Genomic DNA, 25,074 nt, shown 5'->3' with positions numbered 1-25,074 from the left:
TCCACCTCTTCGTCGCGTATTCTTCATACTCTGACACTGTAAACGTCGGGCAGGAGAATGAGAGACCAATTCGTTCTCCATCGTGTGCGTACATGAAGGAGTGCCAGTCCCTTCCCGCTTCACGTGGTTGTGTGGTTGTGTGGTTGTGTGGCTCGTTATATCGCTGGAGTAAGCACGACACCGGGATGACTAACCTACAATCTCCAGGAATTAATCTTACCACAAAACAATAGGAAACCATGGATATGCAACTTGGTGGCTTTAGAATACCATAAGAACTATAGCAGAAACAACGCATACCGCCCAATTCGGCAGTTGAACAGCAGATATTGTGTATGTACAAACCGCATTGTTTCGGACCACTGTGGTGAGTCGTGTAGATCATCACTCGTTGTTGCTTCATCAAAACGCTGCGAGTCTTCTCCGTGTTGCGCCAGGGAACCGATATCAATTCAGGTTCTTAAGGGAGGCAGCATTTGAAAGAGGACAAAAAAATCCGACGGAATTGGTGGATATGATATCCTACAACCTCATGATTGACGGTCGCCACTCATCCTCCTCGAGCAAGAATGCATTCCGGTCATCTAAGCCAAGCTGCCACCCGTATTACTGGCGAATTTCTCCTTCACACAAGGTGCTGGCCGACATACGCGGAAGTTGTTCAGCTTGCATCAGAAAGTTACGCTCAAAGATCAATCGAGCTCGAGCCCGGGTGCGATGGTATAGCTGGAAGATCTGCTATATGCGGATGTTGGTCTCTTGGTAGCCAACTTCGGACCCGTCCAAGCTCCGGGTCGCCTTTTTGCCCAACGCTTGTTCCTTGCCATGTGGAAGGCAGCGGAGGCGTCGCACGCTCGGCCCTTGGCCGCCGCATGGGTTACCAGGGGGAATCAAGTTCGGATGGGCAATGAAAGATTGTCACCCATATGGTATTGTCATCCTCCACTTGAAGTTTGATTCGAGCTTTCAAGACGTCTTTTTCGGCTCCCCAACTTCCCAAGGGCCAGGAGCAGCATTTGCGTTCCGCTGTAGTCTGGCGTTATGCCATTTTCCTAGTAAGTCCTGACAACGCTGACGGAATCGAGACCAGTCAACGTTGTGAGGATCCACGCGCTCGACGAACAACCTCAATGATTTACCAATTCGTGTCCGTTGGACTACACGAGGGTCAACCTCCCTCAGAGCCTCGAGTCTTGAGAGCAAACGAATGGCTCTTTCTAGCTCAATTGACTCAATGCGACGATTGCTCGGTAGTCTTCGTTCCAGCTTGCAACGAAGCCCGTAGACTGCCAAACATCAGTCTGTGATCCATCCAAACAGGCCAAAATCGTAGCAGGCCTAGAGGGGAAGTTCTAGCACGAGTCAGGACTCTGGACTATCCGGACTTGAACTCACCATAAGTTTCAGAGGCTATCAGCGGAGCACTACGTCGGGCAGCTCGGCGCGCCCTCTCGCTGAGGGTGACCGCTGTGCTTGCATGCCTTGTACCGATCGTGAAGTTTGGCCACGATCCGATGTTTGCCTATCATCCGTAAGACAGTAAACCGAGCGTACGGGCTGCAGGCTCACAATTTCACGGGCGACAATGTCAATCGCCGACACCATCTTGTGTGTTTCTGCTCTCGCCTGGGGGATTTCAAGGATGGACAGTACTTCCTTCACATGACGTTTCCCCCATCGACGACGATGCTCCGCTTCCATCCATTGGAGTCGAGCGGCGGGTCCTACCTGGAACATTGCGCATAGCCAACTGACCTTTAGTTCAGAGCAAGGCGACAGTGCAGCACTGTCTACTCTGACATCCAAGACATGAGTCCATTGCGGCAGGGAGGTCTTTTCCAGAACACCGTCCAAAGTGTCACAATCAACGATCTGCAGGTGTGTGCTGGGCATGATCGCTTCCAAGCTTTTCCATTCAGAGTCGCTCGTGCCCAACAAGCTCTCTGCGTCAAACCGCACATAGAGCCAGGCGAGCAAGGCGAACTGACGCGCAGTTTCCGATGTCCTGACCTCAAGTAATAAGGCTGGCTCACGCCTAGCCGGATTGGCCAAACGGACGTACGCATATACTCCAGCTGCGTACTCTTGGCCGGACATAACGATACGGTCGACGCGATTCAGCAGGTGCCAAGCCAGAAGTCCGCTCCCACGTCCTTTAACGCGAAAGCTTCCATCTTCTGGGCGTTCGACAACATAGTGACTCTTGACGGTAGGAACCTGGCTTTCTGTGTCGGCATGTGATGATATTCGACATCGCGATGGCGTACAAAACTCATCATCTAAAAGCTCGTAATTATGCATTGAACTCTGGAGTGTGTGAACTCCCTTCCGCCGGCTCCCAAACCCTGCCCTTTATCAGGGCTGCACACAACCAAACACTGCAGGCCCAGTGTCGGACGCTTTCCGGTATACAGCTAGTGTTTCCACGATTAACTTCTTTTCAAGTATGGCACCATTGACCACGACAGCCCCATGGCGCTGTACAATTGCGATTCCTTTCAGGCTTGTCAGTTATTCATGGAGTGCATTCGGTCAGTTGCATCGTTGGTCATCGCTTTCAAGGGGTTGCTTTGACGCTATCTTGTGAGTGCTGCCGAAAGCAAGATACTCTGAGGGAGGGTCGTGCGTGGGCGGACCTTCATGAAGCTCGATGCCATTTTGAAAGAACAACACCAACCGAGGATGTGGAATGACGACCTGGATATGTTCACCCAGTGCTTGATGACAGTGCTGTTAGATTAGACGGGACGCTTTTAGAACTACCTGAACCATCAAGCTTGAGACGAATGCAACCCTGCCTTGAGCATAACACATGTTTGGATTTTGGAAGTCCGACTGCCTTGCGCAGGCACTCTGGCGGAGAAGTTCTGCCACTTATCACCGCCTTTGTTTGAACCACCATGCATATCACGTGCCTCGCCTGGGCAGGATCGGGCTAGGTCCAGCTCATATCTCGTATGACACAACAGTGTGGTCAATTGTCTTGAAGGGACACATATATGCGACAAGGAGACCAATTAGCAAGCAGAAATCTCGCAGACAGGTACCTGCTAAACGAGCAGCTCCATGATATCGTCTTCGCTCCACCAGATGAGGTGCGCCGACTGAGAACCGCGACAACGCCATTTAAAGGATTGACTTTGACCGAGTCATTCTTGCTAAAGCGGATACCAAATCTCCAAACTTAAAAATGGCTTGGGAAAATTCGTTCTTCGAATCGGGTATCTGCACAAAGAAAACATGGCGTAACTCGTCTGCCATGATTAAAGGTAAATTTAGTACCATCCGGCCTTTGAGCACTAAGGTGCAGTCGGCAACACACGCGAATTCTCTATATTCAGAATAAGGTAGTGCATCAATCATCGTGGAGCAAGGGGGCAACAACGGCTGCCAAGGAATCAAGAGGAAGCCAGCACGCTTCATCCATGTTAACAGAATGATCAGGTGGCCCGGGTGAAGTGGAAGCGTCTGAGTGCAAGAACAATGGCCAGTCGGAGCTGAACAAGAATCTTGGGACAACCGACCTTGTCACAGCATCTTAAATTCTTCGCCATTCTTCTCGCACCGAGAGCACCGCACGCCGTTCATCTTGTCAAGTTCAGCTTGGTTCATGGCACTGGTTGTCGAACACCTACGGGCAGGATGCGAACGTTCCGCAGCCTATGCGCTTTGGGGGCTTTGATTTTGAAGAAGCCGGATATTCTGAATGTAAGTTCGATTCGTGGTTTTGAGAGCACCATCAGAGCTAGGGCCGTGTTTAGCGTAGTTGAGGAGTATGGCGAGTTGTGCATGGGTAGCACACGCAGAGGAGCGACCAGATTGAGGTTATATCTATTCGAAGAGCATTGCTGAAAACCACGGAGAAAGTAGGTCTCGCTAATGATAACCTGTCAATAATCCCAGCTTCGTCAAAGCGAATATTGTTTAGGTGCTAGTCCGAGAGACCTGCACATTTACAATTTAGATAACAGAAGAAGGTACCAATAATAGTAACAATTCGTCTATCTTCCACGGCGCGCTAGCGTCCTCCAAATCACCAGATGCTTAATTCAATCAGGCGGCTCTCTGTGCGTGATAGGTGCAGCTTCAATGTCTAGGTTCCCTGAAAAGGCTGCAGAGCATAGCACGCCCCGTAATGTCACTAGTTTACTTCGCCGCAGTGTTGTCGCGTCGCAGTGGAGTAGACGGGCTCGTGCCGAGTACGACACCACTAGCCCTGCTGATCATTTGCAAACTGTTTGTGATAAAGTCTTTCAGATGGAGTTCTTTTAAAAAAGCGGATCGTATATGGAATCTCAACGATACGTCTCACTCCGCACAGCAAGTTGGTTCCATTATTCGCCATCATGTTAGGATAAGACACAACCTCATCTATCGTCTACAGGCAGCTGGTCTTCTGCGGTGATACTGTAATACTCGTTCACTCGCAAGTGATCGTGTCTGATGCGTTCGCCAGGCAGGTGGCCCCAGCACAAACCTATTCTTTGCTATGAGACATCACCGTCCACCTTTCAATTGTCGGATCTCCTGGATGAGGCAGATGAGGCAGATCAGGCTTTTCGGCAAGTGTTTGACAATTCACGGTCAAAATTAACGTCTTTTGAGCTGAACCCTCCGTCTTCGGTTTCTTCTTATCCGGTATCATCGAAATCTCTCGACAAGCAGACCACCCAATTCGGATTGATATTGGAGTGGCCGATGTCTCTTGCGATGGCGGAATGGTGTTCCTGATGTGTGACGTAGAGACGGATTACACCATCGACCAATACAAATACGTACTTTGCTCGGGCCTTGGGTCGTACTGTATACCTTTGGTGCGATCGGTCAGAAATGAGAATCTCTTCGTCGTATGTGTCCTCGGAATGGACTTCGATCTCCGCGCAGACCTGGCCTGGCCTCCAGATCGCTTCGTGTGAAACAACTATTACCCTGTCCGTATTTCCGAGAGGCAGAAAGCTGTCAGAGCTAGAGGGAGTCCGTGGAGTCCCAAGATCTCCAGACGAGTTATCGTCATCCTCAGGATGTTCCATATCGATGGTCTAAACCAGAAAATGGGCAGAAGCTGATCCGAGGGCTCGACCAAATTTATACCTTACGTTGAACCAGATAAAAGGCGTAGGGGACATGACCAAAGGCGACGAGGCACCCTAAGAACCTGCCTCCTGCGTCTATGCCTAGTACCTCAATTCGAGCCGTCGACCCCTACACGTTTCGCAACAGGCAAGTAGGCTCTTTGGGGATTTTGAGGGAGTTTCTCGCCTTACTCGTTCAAGACTACTTGCACAAGCGAACAACAAGCCTCTTTCAAGTGTCTACCGCCCTGGTGGTGGTTCGCATCTGGCCCTTTGGAGGTGGCAGTTGCTTTTCAATGCGCAGTCGGTAGTAACTGCAGCAACTCGGGCAATACGTCCACTCGACTTCACAGTTAACGATGGCAGCCTCTTCCGTGATGGCGCTGTCGTGGACACTAAAGCGTGAGCCTCTGTTTCATGCCGCATCACCTACTTCCCAATCATTGGATATGGAAAGCATATCAGGGCATAACAAAGCAGCGCTATCTGCACACTAGCCAAAAACTTCCCATTCAGTCGTGGAGACCCCAGTTTGGCCGACTAGGGACACGAGGAGGATATCTCAAAGCGATGGTGACCTGCTGTCCAGCGGTTCCAACATTTTGTCGTGTTCCGATCTTCCTAGGCAAGCTTGTGGAGACGGCAGTCAAACAGCTCAGAATTGTCTCTGATAGGTCATCTTGATCACCTCTAGCATCCAGCGGGCGACTGGGGCGAGGAAAGGCAACGTGAGAGAGTTGTTCAGTCATGGTGTCAGCAGAAAATCCTTGCATTCTGCGACAAGGATCTGATACTCTGGCTTTATTTTCATGCTTTTTCCTCCGATAAGAGGGTCGACCTAGTCTATGACCTTCGTGAATTCAAGCTGGCTTAGGTCGTACACGCGTCTCCGACCTCCGACACGCTCCATTGGAGTCAGGGGATAGACTTTGCTCCAGCGACAGAAAGGGTCCTTTCTGCGAATGACGAAGGCGAAACGTCCACACACCTTGCTGTTCGTCATGAACGTGGACCACACGCTAGATATGACCAGCAATCACATAGCGGTACCTTGGTCTTAAGCTTCGAGTAGGGTGCTCGCCACAATGGCCACCGTACAGAAAGCTATGATTAGCCCCTCAGTAGGTGAGGCATTTTAAGACTTGAAGCACAGGGCCATGCACCCTGTGCCAATATGAGCCAAGGAGTTGCGTTTGACGCTTTGTACCTCCCTGTCGGTACCGCTATTCGCAAATTGTTACCTCTCGATGATGATAGCGGCCACCTATCAATTAGGCAAGATAAATAAACCTCGAATCTAGATTTCGCATTTCAGGTGCATACGGGCGCTCATGGTTATCATCATCTCTTCACTCTAATGGATACTGTATCTTCTTAGCACTTGGATCACATAGAATGCAAGCTGCACGAGCACCTAGGAAGGCTTCCATGCTCACTTCTAGGCATAATCTAGTCAAAGCCGCGGGTTACGGTGTGGATCGAGATCAACATAGACTTTATTTTTCGTCCTGGTGCCTTGGTCTGATCTTTTGTCCCTCTGCATTGTCACCTCGAACTTCGCTCTCACTAGCAAGACCGAAACAAGCAATGCTCCGGCATGGTTGGTCATAGAAAATCATTGGCTAATCTTAGCGTGCTTGTGTTGCCGTAGACGTCTATTGGTCCTGTCAACTCAATCTTGAAAACGGGTGTACATCGACGAACGCACTACAAATTTCTTGCTTAGGGTGGCAGAACTACAAAGTCGATCATTGGTGTATCCAGTCCGGGTTTCTCGCTCAATCAATGGTCTGTCCTCGCTCTCGCGCTCTGCATGCTCGATGGCGGCCACTAGCTCTTCCCAGCCACTCTATGGCCTATCTATCAATGCGTGAGCGGCCTTAACGGAAGGGCACCTTAGCCCGGCACCCGTTGAACGGGTGGGTTGATCCCAAAGCACTAATCAACCAATACTCCTGCGTTATGCGCTTGGATGAAGTTGCGTTTGAGACCAAGACAGCTAGTTGACAAGTCCAGAATGCGACAAAGGCCGCACGATGTCGAAACAGCCGAGCCCAACACATGCATCCTTCTCTGAGACCGTAGCCATGGCTGTCACGGAATTGCTGCGATGGCTCAATGATTGGCTTGACGATTTTCCGACCGGGAATATTCTCACAGAAGATGCATACAACTCTGCCAATGAGTCCGGCTTTGCATTCACTACCAGCGTTAGTAGCAACGGCGGTGGTGGATTAAGCCTTGGTCTTCCTCCGACATTCGTTCCCACCATCTCCACCTCAACCGGTGAGTATGAGACTGCGGGCGCCAAGAACAGGACAGGAGCCCTCGAGTGTCCACCAACCAGTTCACAAGACGCGTACATTTTGGACTTGATCGCGAAAGCGGCCGCCATTCACCTCCACATATCCGAAACACGGTTCGCCCAGCCTCCGAACTGATATACCTGAGAACCTGTACACCACAAGGCAGGACTTAATTATCTAATGGTAATTCTAAACACAACAGAATTCCATGTGTTTCATGTTTCTCGCTTTCTATTACACTTTTCTACCAAAGCTTTCTTAGCCGTTAAGACCTTTATCCAGTGATGAGAGTCATGGCACTGGCGAGCATTCCGTTGAGGTTCGAGCTAGACAGGAATATATTCTCGGACAAAGCAGTCAACTTGAACGTTCGAGAAGATCTCTCTAATTCAAGGGATATGCTTACTCCTTCGCCATCTGGCCAAGTGATGGAACGGGAATTCCAATATCTCCAAACTGACCACGCCCCCTACAATGAAGTTCAGCAAAATGAAAATCTTCGTTACCAGCTGTCGCCTTATGCCAGCGCAGATTGGCCTTACTTTCACCCGGAGCAAACTGCCATCCAGTGTACGTCGCCCGACAACCCGAGCAGCCAGTCTCTTCAGCATCCACCATTCATTCAAATCCCTCCAGAGTCAACGCTCCCGGGCCTGCACCACAGAGACGAAGCGAGACCCGTGAGGTGATCTTCGTAGAATTCAGCATAGAGGTGACCGGTGGGGTTAGTCGCTGTCAAAGGGGTTCTGGGTCACTTGAGCCGGGATGTCCAGATGCCGGTGTTGCTGAATTAATTCAAAACACGATCATGAATCAATAGTTCAGTTGGTGAGATAACAAACATCGAAGCCTACCATCCCCAACGCAGAAATTCGGCGGCATCCATGGACCGTGGCAGCCACGAGCAGCATCAAGAATCAAGACACCTCTGGCATGCAGGCACTATTTGCCTCAAGTTTAGGCTCCCCATCCAATATCTGTGGCAATCAAAGCACCTCGTTTTCTTCCCTTCCATCACCTCTAATTTGTCTCGTTTGTATGTATAGATCAACAATTTCACGCCGTTTGTTTGAAAGTTCACATATGTGCTCATCGAGAGCATTGCAGCTTATGATTTCTCCACCAATATCCTTTGAGAGATTCCGTTCGCATATAAAGTCAATCTGTCCAAGATCATCTATGATAGAGGTATTGGTGTAGTAAACTATTGCTTGGAAAGAAGTGCAGCCCTAAAAATGACAGTTAGATAATTGATATAGTGTTTCTTCTGAGGACATAATCACGCAGATCCAGGAGAAAACCAATTTAGTCTCAGAGGCTGTATGTGTGTCACCTTCCGGGGACTGGATCGATAAAGAGCGCCCCATGGACGATTTAGATACTTGCTCGGAGGGGAGAACTCAGGGGACCACGAAGCCAGGAGCAGCTTTCAGGAAATAAGGACGAAGCCGACGATTTTATAGCGCCCTTTCGTGTTATTGAGGTAAACGGTACCAATAGTTGGGGAGTAGTGGTCACTACGATCAACAGACAGAAGAGCCGATGATAGCCATTCATTTGAGATAGTTGGCCTTGACACGAAACTATTCATGACCCCTTCTTGCACACTTCTAGGTGCAATTTGACGATGATGGAGGTGGGATTGGTGGCTGCTCCAGTCCAAAGGACTCCGCCTAATCCTATGGTTCGCAGTGGTTTTAGGTCCTAGTTCTGGTCTCCCCCAAGCAATACCTTGCCTGACCCGGGGTTGGAGACAAATACGCTGCTGCCGATGTCGGATTGATTTGCATCCCAGAAATGTCTTGTTCATGTGGGCCTACTGAACTGTTGAGAGTAAGAATAATACTGGTGATGAAGACGATAGCCAGCACGACCAGCATACAGGCGGGAAGGTCAAATGAAAACCAAAGGTTTGCGCCCGAGGCTCTTCGTGTTCTCACTGGCATCACTGTATGCGAAATAATTCGCTCTCGGTGAGCGAAACAGTGAAAGCTCCCGTCAATGTGCATGATGTTGGTCGTAACGTCGTAGTCGCCTTAATACCCGATTGGACAGGAGTTATTCGGTCTAGATTGATCTGCCGGAGCCTGAGTCAAACTTCCCTTGACAATCGGACTTGGTGTGAGACTAAAGCCTCCAGCACTGATCCTACCTTGCATGATGTGGCAGCATTCGGGTCGATTGAAGCAATTCATTGAGATTGAGTAATCGCTTACTACACTGCACAACTCACATCAAGCTCCTCCAGTTGTCACCGAAGCCTATTGAACTATTGCCACCACGAAAGCTCCAACCGTGCTTAGCCTCTTCATTGCTGGACTTTCAAGCCTGAAACACAGTGGAAAGCACGCCAGTGACTGGTTTATCATGGACTTTCCTGCTCTTGTCGGAGTTACCTACCCGTACCATTGCGAAACATTGTTCGTTTGAATTCTAGTGCTCAACCCCCGGGAGGCGTGGTCCACTGTTCCTATGGCTCTGGGGGCAGGACCTCGATGGACATGTACGGCTTGGGAAAACGTGAGGTCTCCGTTCAACCCCGTTTACGCCATTGGTCACTAACCAAGAGTGAATAGAAGAGAATTCTCGGTCACTATAAGAGTTTTATCTTGGCCGTGACGTTGGAGAGATTTTGATGATTGCAACATTCAAGATTAAACCATTGAGCGAAGAAAACGATGTTTGCTTGTACTACCTGTCAAAAAGAATATCACAAGAAGCAAGATCTCAACAGGCATAGTAAGAAGTCACATGCTCCGCGGCTCATTCCGGGATTAACCTTTGCGACAGAGCGCAGCCACCTCAAGATGCTTCCTTTCCCTTGTGACGTTCAAGGGTGCGGTTCAACCTTTACCCGCAGCGACAGCTTACGACGTCATCTGAAATCACACGGGAGAACACTGCCGTTGAAGTATCCGAAGAGGGTACATGAGTTACAAGATATTGATATCACACTTCTAACCGTGGGACAGGAAAGACGAAGGACCCACCAACGATGCAATGTTGGGAGTAAGACGGTGGATTCTCACTCATGTCGGCAAAGATCAAACCACTTGCCGCTGTTACGCTGCAAACCGCGCCAAACGCATACTTGTCGCGCCGTCGCCGATCCGGCTCCGGGCAGCGTGACTTTGGAGGCACCAGATGCAACGGAGCCACCCTTTCATATTGTCTTGGGCTGTGATGGCGAAAATACAATGCTAGAAGATTTCGAGATATTGGCCGCTCAGCTGACATTCAGCCAATTGATGGAAGCAGAAATCGAGTTTTCTCTCTACCCTAAACTTTGGCACTAGTTTGATGATCACAATATATTCTTTCAAGTAACGAGTCTATGATGAAAGTCGTCAATGTGCGAGTTCAGTAGCAGTTCTGTCAGGCGGGTTGCGGTGTGGCATGAGGATCATGGCATATATCAAGGTGGATAAGCAAGTCAACCAGAAGTAGTATACCAATGCAAATTCAAGGAAAGGCCAATTGATAATTGAGGCACCATGGTCTACTAACAGGACGACGATTGCACAGAATCTTTGGTTGTCATCAGCTCCATTGACTCACCAAGTTGGCCCTGATGGCTGCCTTCGAAAGACGACCGTAGCTGCAGACTCTTGCGTGTTCAAACTCACTAATCACCAATCGCCTATCTTGGACCGAAAGGCCGTGATCTTGTGAACAAGCCGGCGAGTCTAGACTGACAAGGGACGAAATGGATTTCCCTAGTTCGCCCGGCAGGGGCACTTTTGATCACAGAGACCGACACAATCACAGCCGCGCCAGAGTCTGGAACAGGTCTCCTCGTCACAAGCACAATCCATGAAGCACGTCGTTTCATTAATTGAACACGCACAATCAACCTGTGAGTTTCTCACTAGTTTCATCTTCGGTCAACTTTCAACTCAGGTACTCGTTCACTTTCGTTGTGAATGAGGAGATAGGGAGTAGCTTATTTTTTTTAACGTCTGCATTGTTCTACCGGGCTCATCGCTCATAAGACCCTTAATCTTTGCTTTATGAGTCGGCGTTGATGCTGTGGGTTTATGTGACTGCAAATTCTCCTCCACAGGCCAATCCAAAGTTAAGAGGTGGGCACGGATGCACGCCCGGTTTGTGTCAACGGATGTAATGGGTAAATGCGGACCTTGCATGACATTGGTATTCTGTTGAGTGACCACCCGGATCAAACCGCGGTCACTTACCGGCCTTTACAAGCTGGCGGTCTCCACATAATTTTCTGCATTGGGTTCTTACATGCGCATCTAGTGTCTGAGTTGGATATAAACTGCTACGACTCTTAATGAACTGACACAACTCTCGACCACAGATACCTCAGTGCCACAATTTGCATCCACTATGCGCAACACCGACATCTTCGACCGTCGCTATGAAGGTGTTCATATTGGCGCTGCCTGGGTTAGCATGATCGAGCCTGAGCCAGGTCATGAAGGGGAGTTCAATCGATGGTATTCTGACGATCACTTTTATGCCGGCGGTATGTGTCTCGCGGGAATATTCGCAGGACGTCGGTGGGTTGCAACTAAAGAGCTACGGGAACTCCGTCATTCGAGCGATGAAGATTTAGCACGATACGGCTGCTACCTGCACACCAATTTATTTGACGATGACCAGTTGCGTGGTGTCAATGTGGCATTGAGCACGACGCTTGAACATTTGGGTAAAGAAGGACGAATGTATGCCACAGAAATTCCCAGACGGCATATCTACACAGCGATCACACCGTACGAAGGCGTGGTCTACCGGGATTCGACGGCGGAAGGACCACGCGACATTCATGCACTCGACTATCCATTTGCCGGTGTCGTTGTAGAAATAATAGACGCCCATCATCAACACCACAGGGCAGCTTTGCTGCAATGGTTACGCACCAAATTCATCCCCAAAGCTATTTCCACAAGCTCCGCACTTATGTGTCTTGTGTTTAGACATGAACATCTTCCAGAGATTATTAAGTCGCCCAGACTCCCACCCCAGCATCCTACTGGAAAATCTCGGGTTGTGCTTTTGTGGTTTCTGGAACGCGACCCACGACCTGTTTGGAACACCGAGTTTGCTGATCATCCTGCAACAGTGCAGGAATCCGGCATGGGGAATCTGGTGTTTGCTGGACCTTTCATCCCAACAATTCCTGGTAGTAATCGGTATGTTGATGAGCTTAGGTGAATATTACAAAGTATAGGTATGTGCCTTGTATTGGTGCGTGAGTATCCTTTAGCCTAGCAATCCCGATCTTAAATCGCACATCGTCCAATGAACACTGAGAGCGTCACGAACTCGTGTCCTTGACAAATCTGTTATGAATTGTCGAAAAATGGTGTGGGTGAGATCATCATCAGGTGTAGATGCAGATGGCTATCTTTGGGTTGTCATTGAACCCCAGAACCAACGACTTTTAAATTCAGGATTGGAAGCTTTTCGTCGACGTTCACCGGCAGTTTCAAATGTCGACATTATCGCACCACATTTCACTCTCACTATGTCACGCGAGCGACGCAGATTGCCATAGCGAAGAGACCGTGGTTTCCCATGTCATCTAGTTAATGCGTGAGCCAATGTCGACCTCATTCCGCATCAAGCGCCAAAGAATAATGCATAAAAAAACATCTCCACAATTTTGTCAGGCTTTTCAACAAGCATTTCGTGAATGATGCAGAAGGAGAGAAGAACCTGCTGATCACACCTCTGACTTGCTAGTCACCATGGACAACTGTACGCGTCAGAGTTTCATACACTCTGCGGTTACGTGCGGGCTCAAACCAGGAAGGGCAATTCAGCTCATCAACATCGACCTCCAACCTTTCCTGCTAAACGGACAGTTGTTAGGAGGCAGGTTTTGATGCATGAGGGTCTTTCTTTTTCATTCTAAAATGATGAGCATTAGATTGTCGGTCACGTAAATGGCGAGCCAGTGAAAATCTCAACACCCGTCCACAAATGGCCTAGTCACGAAGTCATTTGAGACGGTCTCCCAACGATGATTATCTCATGGATACCGTGAGGGTGGCGGAACTCAGCCCGAAGCGGAATGATAAAGCAAGCGCAGGCGCCTATACCTGAAAGTCGACGACGCCAGAATCACAATTGACCGCGTGTCGATCCCGTATTGATATGGTTACCAGAGCGGCTGACTGAAGCTTGTCTTCCATCTTCTGCTCTGCATCTCTGGCTATTTTTGGTTTTCTGTCATGGGCCGTGAAAGTCGTGAAGTGGCTGGACTCGCCACTGTACGGAAAGTAGCTTCAACTCAGAGATATTGCCAAGGTACAAAGAAGGAGGCGTGTGGGTTGTGGGACACTAAGAGATGTCGCACAGATCACGCTAGATGCAGGTCGGTGCGGAAAGCATTGATCTACTTAATCTGACCATGCACTGGCCCACGTTCACGACAGAGGTAACAATCGATCGACAGGGTCTTACTTGGCAAAGGCGGAATGAGTGGTCGCCGTCTGCAACTCCAGACCCCGGAAACCAGGGGCTATGAGGAACACCTCTCCGCATCGTCATGTAACTTTTGAGCCTTGGCAGCGGAACAAATCCTAGACCTGGTTCCGAGTTCTTTGGATGGTCAGGTATACAAAATGTGGGCATTGGCGTGGACATTGATCGATCAATGCTCAGCTGCAGCTCGATTATACCCTCGAATAGTGATTCTCAATATTATTCAGCTGCATTGCAAACACGATGCCCAACACTACAGAGAGCCCAGTCGAGAAGGGAGTGGTCGCCTTTATAGATCTTGTTGAGCCTTTGGATGGCACAGTGAACAATTCCATTGATCGAGCTTTAGAAAAGAAGTTAGTTCGCAAGGTGGATCGGAACTTGCTGCCGATTCTTTTTATGCTGCAGCTTTGTTGCTTCATTGATCGGCAAGTTCCCTTGAATGGAGAGTTCGATCAGCCCACAGATCTAATCGAGGATAGGATTAATATTGGAAACGCCAAACTTCAAGGTCTGGAAAAGGACCTGGGGATGACAGGTTCAGATTTCAGCATTGCCCTTTTTGTCTTCTTCATCCCCTAAATTTTGCTTGAGGTTCCCAGCAACATCCTATTGAGGCGATGCCGACCATCGATATACCTGGCAGGTCTAGTTTCTGCATGGGGTATGATAACGATTTGCCACGGTGTGATAGCGTCTTTCGGTGGTCTGATTGTTTGCCGAATCTTGATGGGTGTCTTTGAAGCTGGCTTCCTCCCTGGCTGCATTTACATCTTGTCAATGTTCTACAAACGCCATGAGCTTCAAACACGGTTTCCCACCTATTGCTCGTCCTCGATTATTGCCGGAGCATTCAGCGGACTTTTGGCCTTTGCTATCGCACACATGGACGGCGTTGCTGGCTATTCTGCTTGGCGTTGGATCTTCATCATTGAAGGGGCTGCTACAGTGGTCATTGCAGTGGCTTCTTTCTGGTTGATTCCCGATTGGCCCGAAACCGCTAAATTTTTGAACTCTGAAGAGCGCAAATTGCTCTTGCAGCGGCTTCAGTTAGACCGCTCGGGGACGACTATGAACAAACTCAGCAAGAAGGCGGCTGTACGGATATTCAGTGATGTTAAGATCTATCTCGGGTGAGACCGGCCCTTTCTAATACTTATGTTGATTACTAACACAAACTATTCAGAATCGGCATGTATTTGGGAATAGTGACGACAACCTACGCCGGGTCATTCTTTATCCCCACAATTTTAAGGCAATTAGGCTGGACCGCAATACGAGCGCAGGTTATGTCGATTCCTGTATTTATCTTCGCCATGATCTGTACACTCTGTGCGGCTGTCATCAGCGACAAGGTCAAACACCGCTTCGGATTTATTCTGGGAGGATGTTGCGTCACTACCATCGGATACATCATACTCCTCAACATGATGTCCGTGGCGGCTGGGGTGAGATACTTCGCCGTCTTTCTGTATCTCGCTGGCGGCTTCATAGCGCACCCCATGGTTGTCATTTGGCTAAGCAACAACGTGTCTGGCCATTACAAGAGTGGAATCAGTGCGGCTATGCAGGTCGGGTTTGGCAATTTATCCGGGATTATTGCATCAAATATCTATCTTACTGACCAGGCACCAACCTATAAAGTGGGCTCTGGACTGGGTCTTGGCATTGTTTGGTTCTGCGCGGCTTGTGCTGTCGTGTTTTTGGTCATTCTGCGTCGGGAGAACCGCATCAGGGACGCCGGTGGGCGCGATGACAGATATAATCGGTCAAAGGGGGAACTGGAGAATCTTGGTGATGATCATCCTGCTTTTCGGTTTACCTATTAGGTCGCTTTTGCCCGAACAGGACTTAGGACAGACGGTAGCCATGTTTGGTCCAAGTGCACCCAAGAGTGTACGCCTTAGATCTGGAGAGCCGGTTCGGAGGTTCCAATAGTGCACCCTGGCAAATATGCATGCCAATATCTCTCATGGTTGGTGGTCTGATGAAGTCATGTTTTTGTCAAGGAAATGCTGCACGCCTTCCATATGCCTGCAGACCGCCGTCTTCCCTCTGAGTCCGTTGAATTTGTTTCAGTGCATTGGATTTTGAAACTTCTCTTTTTTTGATAGCAAAAACCCTCGCGACGTCAAAAATCAAGCATTGGTCGGATGCTTTACGTGGAGAAGATCACAAGCTCGACCTCTTGTGTCCACAGCCACCTGAATCTTGAAATTTGGCCCCTCATTTAGTCACTGGACTAGGGATTATGCTGTCCTTCTCAAATTGGGTACATGCCCATGCACCATATATGATCCGGAACATTCGGTACTTAGCCAAAGGCTTTGAAGGTCCATTGTGTCTAGATTTGCGCGATCGCAGCTTTTAGATAACTCGCATGGCAAAGCCATGGTTCAAACCAGGAAAATACTTGTACGCATAATCAATGCCCAGCTTAGGGATTTCTTCGTTACAGAACGTCTTCAACTCTGGTCCGAACAAGGAATCGTGCTCGGGGGCCAGTACCTGCGTTGGCACGGCGAGATCACAGATTTATGCTCTGTCAAGTGCGGACCGGTGAGCAGTGCTGATACAGTCGACAAGATTTTTGTCCCTGCCTGCAAGCTGGAAGACTGCCCAACCGCCGTAGCAAAAGCCGAGTACACCGACCTTCTCGTACTTGGAGTGGAGTTCCTCCGTGACAGCGATGATCTCGGGACCGCGTTTTGCTTTGTTGTGACGACCGAACCACACCATGATGGTGAATGATTTGGCCTTTTCTGGATCCTCTAACATCTCGGGTGAGATGACTTCTCCGTCAAAACTGTATTGAATTGAAGTCAGATCACCACCATTTGCCCTTGGCCGAGGATTGGATTGAAAGCATGTACGTCGTCACTCACAAGTCGGGCACATAAACAGTTGCGTTGAGGTCTTTGGCAAAGTGATCAGCCAGTACCGTAGCATTTGTCAACGTCCAGCCAAATATGTCGGCTACCAGAGAAATCGCCACATCGTCATTGCTGCCATTCACGTAGGTCTTCTTGCCACTGATTGTTGATTCTTTGCCAACAGGCTGACCATGCCACTTATAACCGCTTTTGCAGCACTCAGACATGATTAAACCCAGTTGTTACTGACCTGGGTTTTGTACAATTTCATAGTCAACAAGAGATATTGAAGTAAAGAAGAGAGGAGCGGGGGATAGACTTGGAGCACAGATAAGAGAACTTTGACTTCAGGTTAGTGATATTGCCGCCGGTTGTTGTAAGTCAAGAACGAGCCCATGTGGCCTAGCTACGGACTTAGGGAGTCTAGAATCACAAGTTTCATGACTCGGGTATGCTCGTGCCGAACTAACGTGCGCACAGAACCGCGTGCACAATACCATTTTGTGTACAAGACAATCAAACGATTAGTGTCGTGTGCAGACTCAACAGCCCCAACACAAATAGAACGACGGTCCACTTTCGACTTCGTTCAATAAACATCTCCACCTGACTGGGAGGACGGCGTTAACGGATTCATTCAGCCTGCGTTGGACACGGCCAAACGCTTGTACGATGAGCTGTCGAACCCGTGTGAACTGCCTAATGAGGCAGCTGATTCTCTTTTGAACTATCGCCATCTCCATGGCTTGTCGTTCCCAGGCCTTCATGCTCATCCGAAGATATGGCCAAATACAACCTCACCTGGGAGTATTGTCACAGTACTGTAGCTCCATAGTATTAAGCTTCTCGAATTCCGTGATGTGGAAAGCGGAATTGGGCCACTGCCTCCGTCGTGCTCCACCTTGCGGATTTCGGAAGGAGGTTCCGTCTCCCCTTTTTGATCGACCTCTTAGATCTCTCGAAAGCCTATGGAATACATCATCCCGCCTTGGTAATTCCCCTCTCTGGGATACGCAAACTCTGGTCCTCCCTTGATATCTTGGCTGTACCAGCAGCAGTCTCAGGAAGGCTGGCGAAATGGAGATAGAGTTACAGTACGGTGACGGGTTAACTGGTGTGCAAGTGTCCAAGGGATTTCTTGTAGCATGGGGTGGAAGAACCATATAAGTTTAGAGCACTACCTTGTGCCACACGTCATGCGGGGAATCGCCTGAGCAGGGCTTAGTTTAATTCGACCTTCAGCGATTGTTCTCCAGCCGCTAAGCCCCCGCACCACAAGCCCTCTTCTCTAGTTACCCTAACCTATAAAGCTACAAATGTCCTGCTCTGCACATGACACTTCCACTTTGTAAGCTTTGACCGATCTTTTTCTTCTACGTAAAGCAACTTTTCCACCAGGCTACGATCACGAGAATTCGGTGCTATGGAAGCTCCTCGAGTTCGTGTGCGAAATTCGCGTGCTAAAGACCTCTCAGAACGGAAAAGGCCTGTTTACGTTCGTTCGGCTTGTCAATCCTGCAAGCGAAGGAAAATACGCTGTGACGGGCTATCGCCTTGCACAGCCTGTGGGAAATATTCTTCAGAGTGCATCTATGACTCTGGGTTAGAAAATCGTCAAAGACATAATGTCACACGAACACGTAAGGCTGAAGTTGTGACGAGGGATCCTGGGGAGAGGAACATAGTAGAGTTCAGGTACACCATACCTTTAAAACGCTTTATAGTCTGCTGATGTGAAAAAGTGGGCTGGATGCGCTGGGGGAATTAATCTCATCCTTTGATGAACGGATTGCGGCCCTTGAACATGGGCAAGTGACATGCGGTATCCCTCAACGGGCTTATCCGACTCAAAATCTAACAAGCAGCACCCAAGTTCATCAAGACAATGCACAGAAACTTATGCTTGGTGCTGAGGAAAGAAAGGCACCGGTCTTTGCGGGCCCCAGTAGTGCGATCTTCAGCTTTCAGGTCGCTGATCTAGTGCTGCGGGATCAGTGTGACCCTACCAGTGTGACAAAGCAACGCGATCAAATCACAGGCGTTCTTACGGAAGATGAGGTAGAGGTGTGTTTGTCTCCAGAGGAAGAACTGAACCACGAATGCGCAGTCTCACAAGACGTGATAACGCGATCCGAAGCTATCCGCCTCGCTCGCGTTTACAGTGACGTTATCAATCTACTACACCCGATATTGGATATGCAGTCGATCCTTGGGTGCGTCGACGCTCTGTACGCTGCTGGCGGCAACGTGATTCAACAAGCAACGAACAACATGTCCCACATGAAGATGGCCATAGCCATCGCGCTTCTGGCAGAAAAGGGAGGCGTCTGTGCCACTGCCGCGGCCATCTACCAGAGCATAAAGCCGCAGATAGCGGACGTAACCCTAAGTCATTCCTTCAGTCTCGATGGACAGATTCTTTTGATTATGACGGTCAGTTGGACAATACGCGCCTAGCTGGACGATGCTAACCGCCTGCTAGGCATTCTTCCACATGTATACCGACGACCTCCGGTTGGCGACTCGGGTGGTGGCTGTTACGGCTCGAATTGCCATAGAGGCAGGATTGCACAGGAGAAACGTGCTTTTGCAGCGATTCCCTGATGGCACCGAGCAAAAGAAGGTCCTAATCATGATGTTTACCTTGTCCGTCATTGATCGGCAGCTGAACTTTAACTCTGGACTCCCTTTCACGATGCGAGACATCGAACTCGAAGTCCCAAAAGGCGTAAGTTACTGGCACCTGCTGACTTTGTCATCGGCTGACCTCAGTAGGACGATTTACCACCATACGTCAAAGCAATGGCGTCGTATGTCGACTTTGGAGCTCAAGCATGGGCTGCAATACTCGATACCCGTGGAAGATTGAAGAGACAATTCGAGGAAACCAATTATCAATTCCTCTCGTATCAAGTTATCCGATGGATCGACAGCCTGCCCGACGAACTCAAGCCGCAGCAGTATCTTGTCCCTCCGAACGGGAAATATCTCTCAATGAGTGAGCAAGATTCCGCCACCTGTTCTCTCCGGTGTATCTTGCACCTTCGTGCCAACCAGATTAAAATCTTGATACTTCGGCCTTTGCTCTTTTCTGCTCAATCCGCGCAAGAAAAGCCTAGAAGAGTCTCTGAGGTCGGCCAGGTTGCCATTGACACAATCGACAGGATTGTGGAATTTCACCAGCGGACCGACTTGTGCGATAAACAGTGGCCAATTCTCAACCAGTTCTTGTCCTCAGCACTATCTACATTACTCCTTTTGTACATCCACTTACTAGACGGCTTACACTTGCAAAGTGTTGAGCCTGCACCTATTGATATCCAGATCGTTGGCCAAGGAATCAGAAGCGCGGTCGATTTAGTACAGATCGCAAAGAACCGGTCATCCCAGCGATTGTGGAAGCTACTAAACTCTCCTTCTGGATTGCTACAGCGCCTAGGATTGGATTTGGGAGCTGGCAAATCCCAAAATAGTATGGACATAAGCGCTGGTTCATCTACCGGGACGTGCGCCGGTAGTTGCGCCCCACTTGAGCTTGAGCCTGCGAGTGGGGAGGGAATTTCGCAGACGAACAACTGTATTCCAGTGATCGCTCAATCGCAGTGTCCTGCACTGAATCACGTCGGGGACTGTATGGACTTAGAGGGAGACCTGTTCGGATACTTTGGTCTTGCTGGAGGGAACAACTTCGATGCTTTCAGTCCGACCGGCATGTATATGCCCATGGTACCAAACCAATTCGATAACTTTTTTTGCTACCAATGACAAGGAATTTGCCTGCAGTGATCGTTGCAGCTGAGGCTCCGTGGTATATTTGGACACAGCGAGCCCCTATGCTGAACAACTGAATGCGTCAAATTTGTAATGTTGCCTCTCGGGCATCATGGTCTCGTCCCTACCATGCACAGGGAGTTTAATACCCGAAAAGTCAGGCCATTGGGCACTCATGTTCTATCCAGGCCTTGAATCCCTCTTCGGCATCATGTAACACATCAAACCCAAGAAGCTCATCATTGTACGACTTGTCACCCCAACTCCACTTACACTGTGCTTTAAAATCGGTTTGAGCAATATCAGAGAGGACTTGGTCTCGCTCAACTTGAAGATCGCCATCTGGAAGATGATAGAAGTCCTGCTTTTCGACTGCTCCAGCAACGTTGATCTCGGTCCGCTGCTTTCGAAGTCGTTCAAACAGCCTCAAGATACTTGCAACCTGAGCGTGCTTATCCCCTCTATTAGCTTGTCGGTGTGCATCTAGGTGACTAAGAAGTAAACCCAGGACTGCGCCATCCTCGATTGCCATTGCCGCTCCCTGGGCTTGATAAGGTAATGTCGGATGAGATGCGTCTCCGATCAGCACCGATGCACCCTGTTGCGCCGTCATTCAGCGTCCATCTAGGAACATACAGCAAATGAGTCAACCGACCTTCGTCCATGTCTCTTGCCGTGGAACATGATGTAGCTTCCATTTAAGAGCCGTCTTCAGACCGGATATGAGTTTTCGAAGACTGCGTTTGGAGCGTCGTTAACACGAACATTTCGCACTGTAATATGATGGCAAGCACCTACATGGGATCCCAACCCTCGAATAATTCCTCCATTTCCTTCAAGTTGCCTTCTGCTGTGCGTTTGCCTTTGGGAACCGTGTCAGGGCATCTGGAGAGACCAAATCAGTATCCTATGTGCGCGGGGTTGTAGTCTCAACACACAATAGCACGAGATTGAACTCAGTATGACTTCTCACTGGATAGAACACAACGTGTTTCTGCGGGCCCATCCAAACTTGGACACTGGAGCTACTGAGGAGCTCACTAATCCTTTCGTCCTTTAAACTGGCCAGTTGCTGGGCTGAAAACGTCCCCCTATAAGCTAGATCGCCCGTTTCCCTTGGAGTTACGGGAAGCTCAAGTACATAATTTCGGGTTGTCGACCACAAGCCTTTTTCCCGTCAGTATGACTCCCAAGAACAATTGGAAAACTAGAAAAACAGGAAGCTTACCATCCGCACCGACGACAACGTCGGCGAACAAAATGCTACCGTCCTTGAGCACGACAGAGGGTTCATTTGAGTCAATGTTGACCTTGATCACCTCGGCTCCCATTCGCATGTCAACGCCTGCCCTCTTCACCTCATCAACAAGCATCAGTTGATATTCAGCCCTATGAATCACGCTAAGATCCCGGTGTCTCTGTCAACTCTTGATGTCTGGGCCACTGGCTGTGCAAGCCGAAGCTTTTACAACGGGCAATGGGAGTAGCACTTACAGCCAGTCGGCACCATACTGGTCTCTCATCTGCGGGACCCAGGATTTGTCGACAAGGACACTGCCGTTTGCGTACCGTCGCAAGACATGCGCATCCATAATAATCCCACCTGCCTGGACGAGTTTCTCTGAGAGGCCAAAGGAATCCATGATCCTTGCCGCATTTGGGGGAATTTGGATGCCGGCTCCGATCGGGAGAAGTTCGGAGGCACGCTCGAGCAATGTTACACGTATCGGCGGTTTGGCTTGACGGCATGCTAGGGCACAAGCTAGTCCACCTGTGCCAGCACCGACGATGAGAATGTGCAATGGGTCGAAGAGACACGCCGTGGCCATGTTGTTCATCTTTTGGGGGCACAAGTACAGGATGTCTATACTCATTCTTAGACTTCTGTTTTGAGTATCCGCATGGCATACGACAGTAATCTTGAACGCCTTATATGGGCAAAGTCGGCCATCGAGAGCCGAGTATTAGGAATCTTTCTCCTCCGAAGATTGGCTCGGATGATTTTTGGACTGTTGAACAGGCAAGACTTACCTCGTGATAATCCCTCATTCCGACCTGCCCTGGTTCCGCACGGAAAGGCACCGCTGCATTCTTTGGCGGAATTTACAAGATCTTAGTACCCCAGAGCCTCCGGCGCATCGCGCACTGTACCGTTTCTTTAAAGATGGTTATATTTATGCGCTTCCAGCTTCACCATGTCTGTTCATGGTATTTTGCATCTAACTGAATCTGCCCCACATGCTTATTGACAAGCTGCCCAGACTTTCGGCGTGGCAGCTAGGCTTGGCTGCCCTAGCTTGTGTTGTTTTGGGGTACATCGTACACCAGGTCTATTTCCATCCCTTGGCGAAGTATCCGGGACCATTCCTATGCCGCATCACCGATGTCCAGAAATTGCGATACTTTGCATCGTTGCATGTTGACAAAGAGATTCTACAGCTGCATCAGCGGTACGGTCCAATTGTACGAATCGCACCAAACGAGCTCTGCTTCTGGGGTGCTGGGGCTGTGGCTCCGATCTACAAATCCGGCCGCTCAATGAGAAAAGCACGGTTCTTTGACGGATTTACAGCTCTGAAGCCAAATTTGTTTGGTACTCGAGATGAAGAGGTACGTCGCTCGTCAGAACACGGTCTCGTGAGACTTCGCATTAATGCCCTGTGATATTTAGCTCCACGCCGTGAGAAGACGACAAATGGCTCACAGTTTCTCAGCCGCCTCTTTAACTAAGATGGAAGCTATATTCGATCGTCACCTCATCGTACTGCGGGGAAAACTAGATGGGTATGTGACTCGAGGAGAATTTCTTGACCTTAAGAAAGCTTTGTCCCTCTACGCTTACGACGTCCTCGGACAGCTGGCCTTCAGCACGGATTTCAACTCACAGCTCCACGACGACTCCAACGAACTGCCTCCCATCGATGATCACATATTGCTCTCCTCTCTTTATGGCTCACTTCCTACATACCTGCCCTGGTCCATTACGCTCGGAAACGTGATTCCTAGCCGATGGCTGCAGGGTCTTATCGCAGGTCGACGAAGGCTACGTGAGAGTGTCCTCAAATACGCTCAGCATGCCATGAGGAAAAGCGAAAAAGACGAATGGCACCAGCGAACACTGTTGTCCAATCTTATCGTTGCCCAGGACCCAGAGACGGGCGAAAAGCTCACCGCTCTTGACGTCGGATCGGAAGCATTTGGGTTTCTGATTGCTGGGTCTCACACAACCGCAGCTAGCTTGACCCTACTTTTCTACCACCTACTCCACAACACTGACAAGCTCAAAAACGTTTCTGATGAATTGGAGAAGGAGATACCCTTCCTGTCAGATGGTGCTTACCCATACACTGGCCTGGAGATTAAACTACCGTACACTATGGCCGCTATCAGAGAGGGGTTCCGCATGTCGCCGGTTTTCACCATGCCACTGACACGCAGCATTGTACCTGAAGAGGGCATGGAAGTGGATGGTCAGCATCTTCCAAAGGGTGTAAGTGGACTTCTGGTTCCAGTCCTCTATGCGTTATCTGCCACGTTTTTCCTTTTCTCTAAGTCTTGCGATTCCTTCCACTCTAGGGCGTTCTAACTATAAGCCCCAGACCAATTGCTCGATCTCTAACCATTCGCTACACCACAATCCTGAGATATGGGGAGAGGATGAGGCTATTTTCAGGCCGGAGCGTTGGGATGACGCCGAGTACACCAAACAAAATCTGAGCTATCTTATGCCATTTGGCATGGGGCACCGTGCATGCATTGGACGGAACATCGCTATGATTAACATAGTTAAAGTGTTGACGGTATTGTTGAGATGCTATGAAGTAGAAGCTGTGGACAAAGAAGAAACATTGCAGACCGTGACAGTGGGGATTGGCGAGAAGGACGGCCCGCTGTGGTGCAGAATAAAGCAAAAGAAATAAGTCATAATCTCATAAGTTGGAGACTACCTTCCTTAAGAACCTGAGTTGATGTCGGTTCCCTGGCGCAACACGGAGACGATTCGCAGCGTTTTTTTTTGGTGAAGCAACGACGAGTGATAATCTACACGACTTACCACAGAGGTCCGAAACAATGCAGTTCTTGGAAACACAATATCTGCTGTCTACCTACCGGATTGGAATTCGGCGGCCTGCTTTGTTGCTGCCATAGCTCTTATAGTGTTCTAAAGCCACCAAGTTGCACATCCATGGTTTCCTATTGTTTTGTGGTAGAAAATTAATTCTTGGAGATTGTAGGTTAGGACAACCACACAACCACGACAACCACAAAAAACACCACCCACAGCTCAGATCGAATTTTTGAAACGCGTAATTTTTTGTAACTTTCCTAGTAAACCCACGTTATCTAAGGCCATTATCACGATTGACGCGTCGAAAACGCGTGTTTTCGTGGTAATGGCACCGAGATGGCCGCAGGTAAACAATGGCCCCGAACACATCAACGAGCACGCCACGTACCTCAGAGAAGCATGTAATCAACTGCAGGCGGCGGAAAGAGGCAGGAACAATCAGATCCCATGGCACATAGTCCAAGCTTACCTTGAATCAACCCTCACGCTGATTGGTAAGGTGTTACAGCAGCCATCGGTGGGGGAGGTGC

At 49.3% G+C, this 25,074-nt stretch overlaps 7 protein-coding genes across 7 annotated transcripts; 4 read left to right on the top strand and 3 right to left on the bottom strand.

The window, feature by feature from the left end:
* Positions 1-1,413: 1,413 nt before the first annotated feature.
* On the bottom strand, positions 1,414-2,301 carry LTR84_011455 (uncharacterized protein; the record flags this gene model as incomplete). Its single annotated transcript, XM_064854985.1, has 1 exon — positions 1,414-2,301. One exon carries the CDS (start codon positions 2,299-2,301, stop codon positions 1,414-1,416), a length of 888 nt encoding a protein of 295 aa, XP_064699911.1.
* Positions 2,302-7,108: 4,807 nt separating this feature from the next.
* On the top strand, positions 7,109-7,513 carry LTR84_011454 (uncharacterized protein; the record flags this gene model as incomplete). Its single annotated transcript, XM_064854984.1, has 1 exon — positions 7,109-7,513. One exon carries the CDS (start codon positions 7,109-7,111, stop codon positions 7,511-7,513), a length of 405 nt encoding a protein of 134 aa, XP_064699910.1.
* Positions 7,514-11,728: 4,215 nt separating this feature from the next.
* Positions 11,729-12,556, top strand: LTR84_011453 (uncharacterized protein; the record flags this gene model as incomplete). Its single annotated transcript, XM_064854983.1, has 1 exon — positions 11,729-12,556. One exon carries the CDS (start codon positions 11,729-11,731, stop codon positions 12,554-12,556), a length of 828 nt encoding a protein of 275 aa, XP_064699909.1.
* A 2,004-nt stretch (positions 12,557-14,560) lies between these two features.
* Positions 14,561-15,660, top strand: LTR84_011452 (uncharacterized protein; the record flags this gene model as incomplete). Its single annotated transcript, XM_064854982.1, has 2 exons — positions 14,561-14,964; positions 15,018-15,660. 2 exons carry the CDS (start codon positions 14,561-14,563, stop codon positions 15,658-15,660), a joined length of 1,047 nt encoding a protein of 348 aa, XP_064699908.1.
* A 706-nt stretch (positions 15,661-16,366) lies between these two features.
* Positions 16,367-16,931, bottom strand: LTR84_011451 (uncharacterized protein; the record flags this gene model as incomplete). Its single annotated transcript, XM_064854981.1, has 2 exons — positions 16,367-16,637; positions 16,717-16,931. 2 exons carry the CDS (start codon positions 16,929-16,931, stop codon positions 16,367-16,369), a joined length of 486 nt encoding a protein of 161 aa, XP_064699907.1.
* A 1,577-nt stretch (positions 16,932-18,508) lies between these two features.
* Positions 18,509-20,469, top strand: LTR84_011450 (uncharacterized protein; the record flags this gene model as incomplete). The annotated part of the gene is made up of 4 exons (XM_064854980.1): positions 18,509-18,516; positions 18,570-19,137; positions 19,187-19,432; positions 19,480-20,469. The coding sequence occupies 4 exons, from the start codon at positions 18,509-18,511 to the stop codon at positions 20,467-20,469; spliced, it is 1,812 nt and encodes a 603-aa protein (XP_064699906.1).
* Positions 20,470-20,632: 163 nt separating this feature from the next.
* On the bottom strand, positions 20,633-22,304 carry LTR84_011449 (uncharacterized protein; the record flags this gene model as incomplete). Its single annotated transcript, XM_064854979.1, has 6 exons — positions 20,633-21,073; positions 21,131-21,212; positions 21,274-21,360; positions 21,414-21,642; positions 21,704-21,864; positions 21,970-22,304. The coding sequence occupies 6 exons, from the start codon at positions 22,302-22,304 to the stop codon at positions 20,633-20,635; spliced, it is 1,335 nt and encodes a 444-aa protein (XP_064699905.1).
* Between the last annotated feature and the right edge of the window lie 2,770 nt (positions 22,305-25,074).

Source organism: Exophiala bonariae (assembly GCF_035927105.1).
Source record: "Exophiala bonariae strain CCFEE 5792 chromosome Unknown scaffold_59, whole genome shotgun sequence".
Classification (NCBI taxonomy): domain Eukaryota; kingdom Fungi; phylum Ascomycota; class Eurotiomycetes; order Chaetothyriales; family Herpotrichiellaceae; genus Exophiala; species Exophiala bonariae.
Note: the sequence above shows the minus strand (reverse complement) of the source record. Positions and strands in the feature narration are given on the sequence as shown.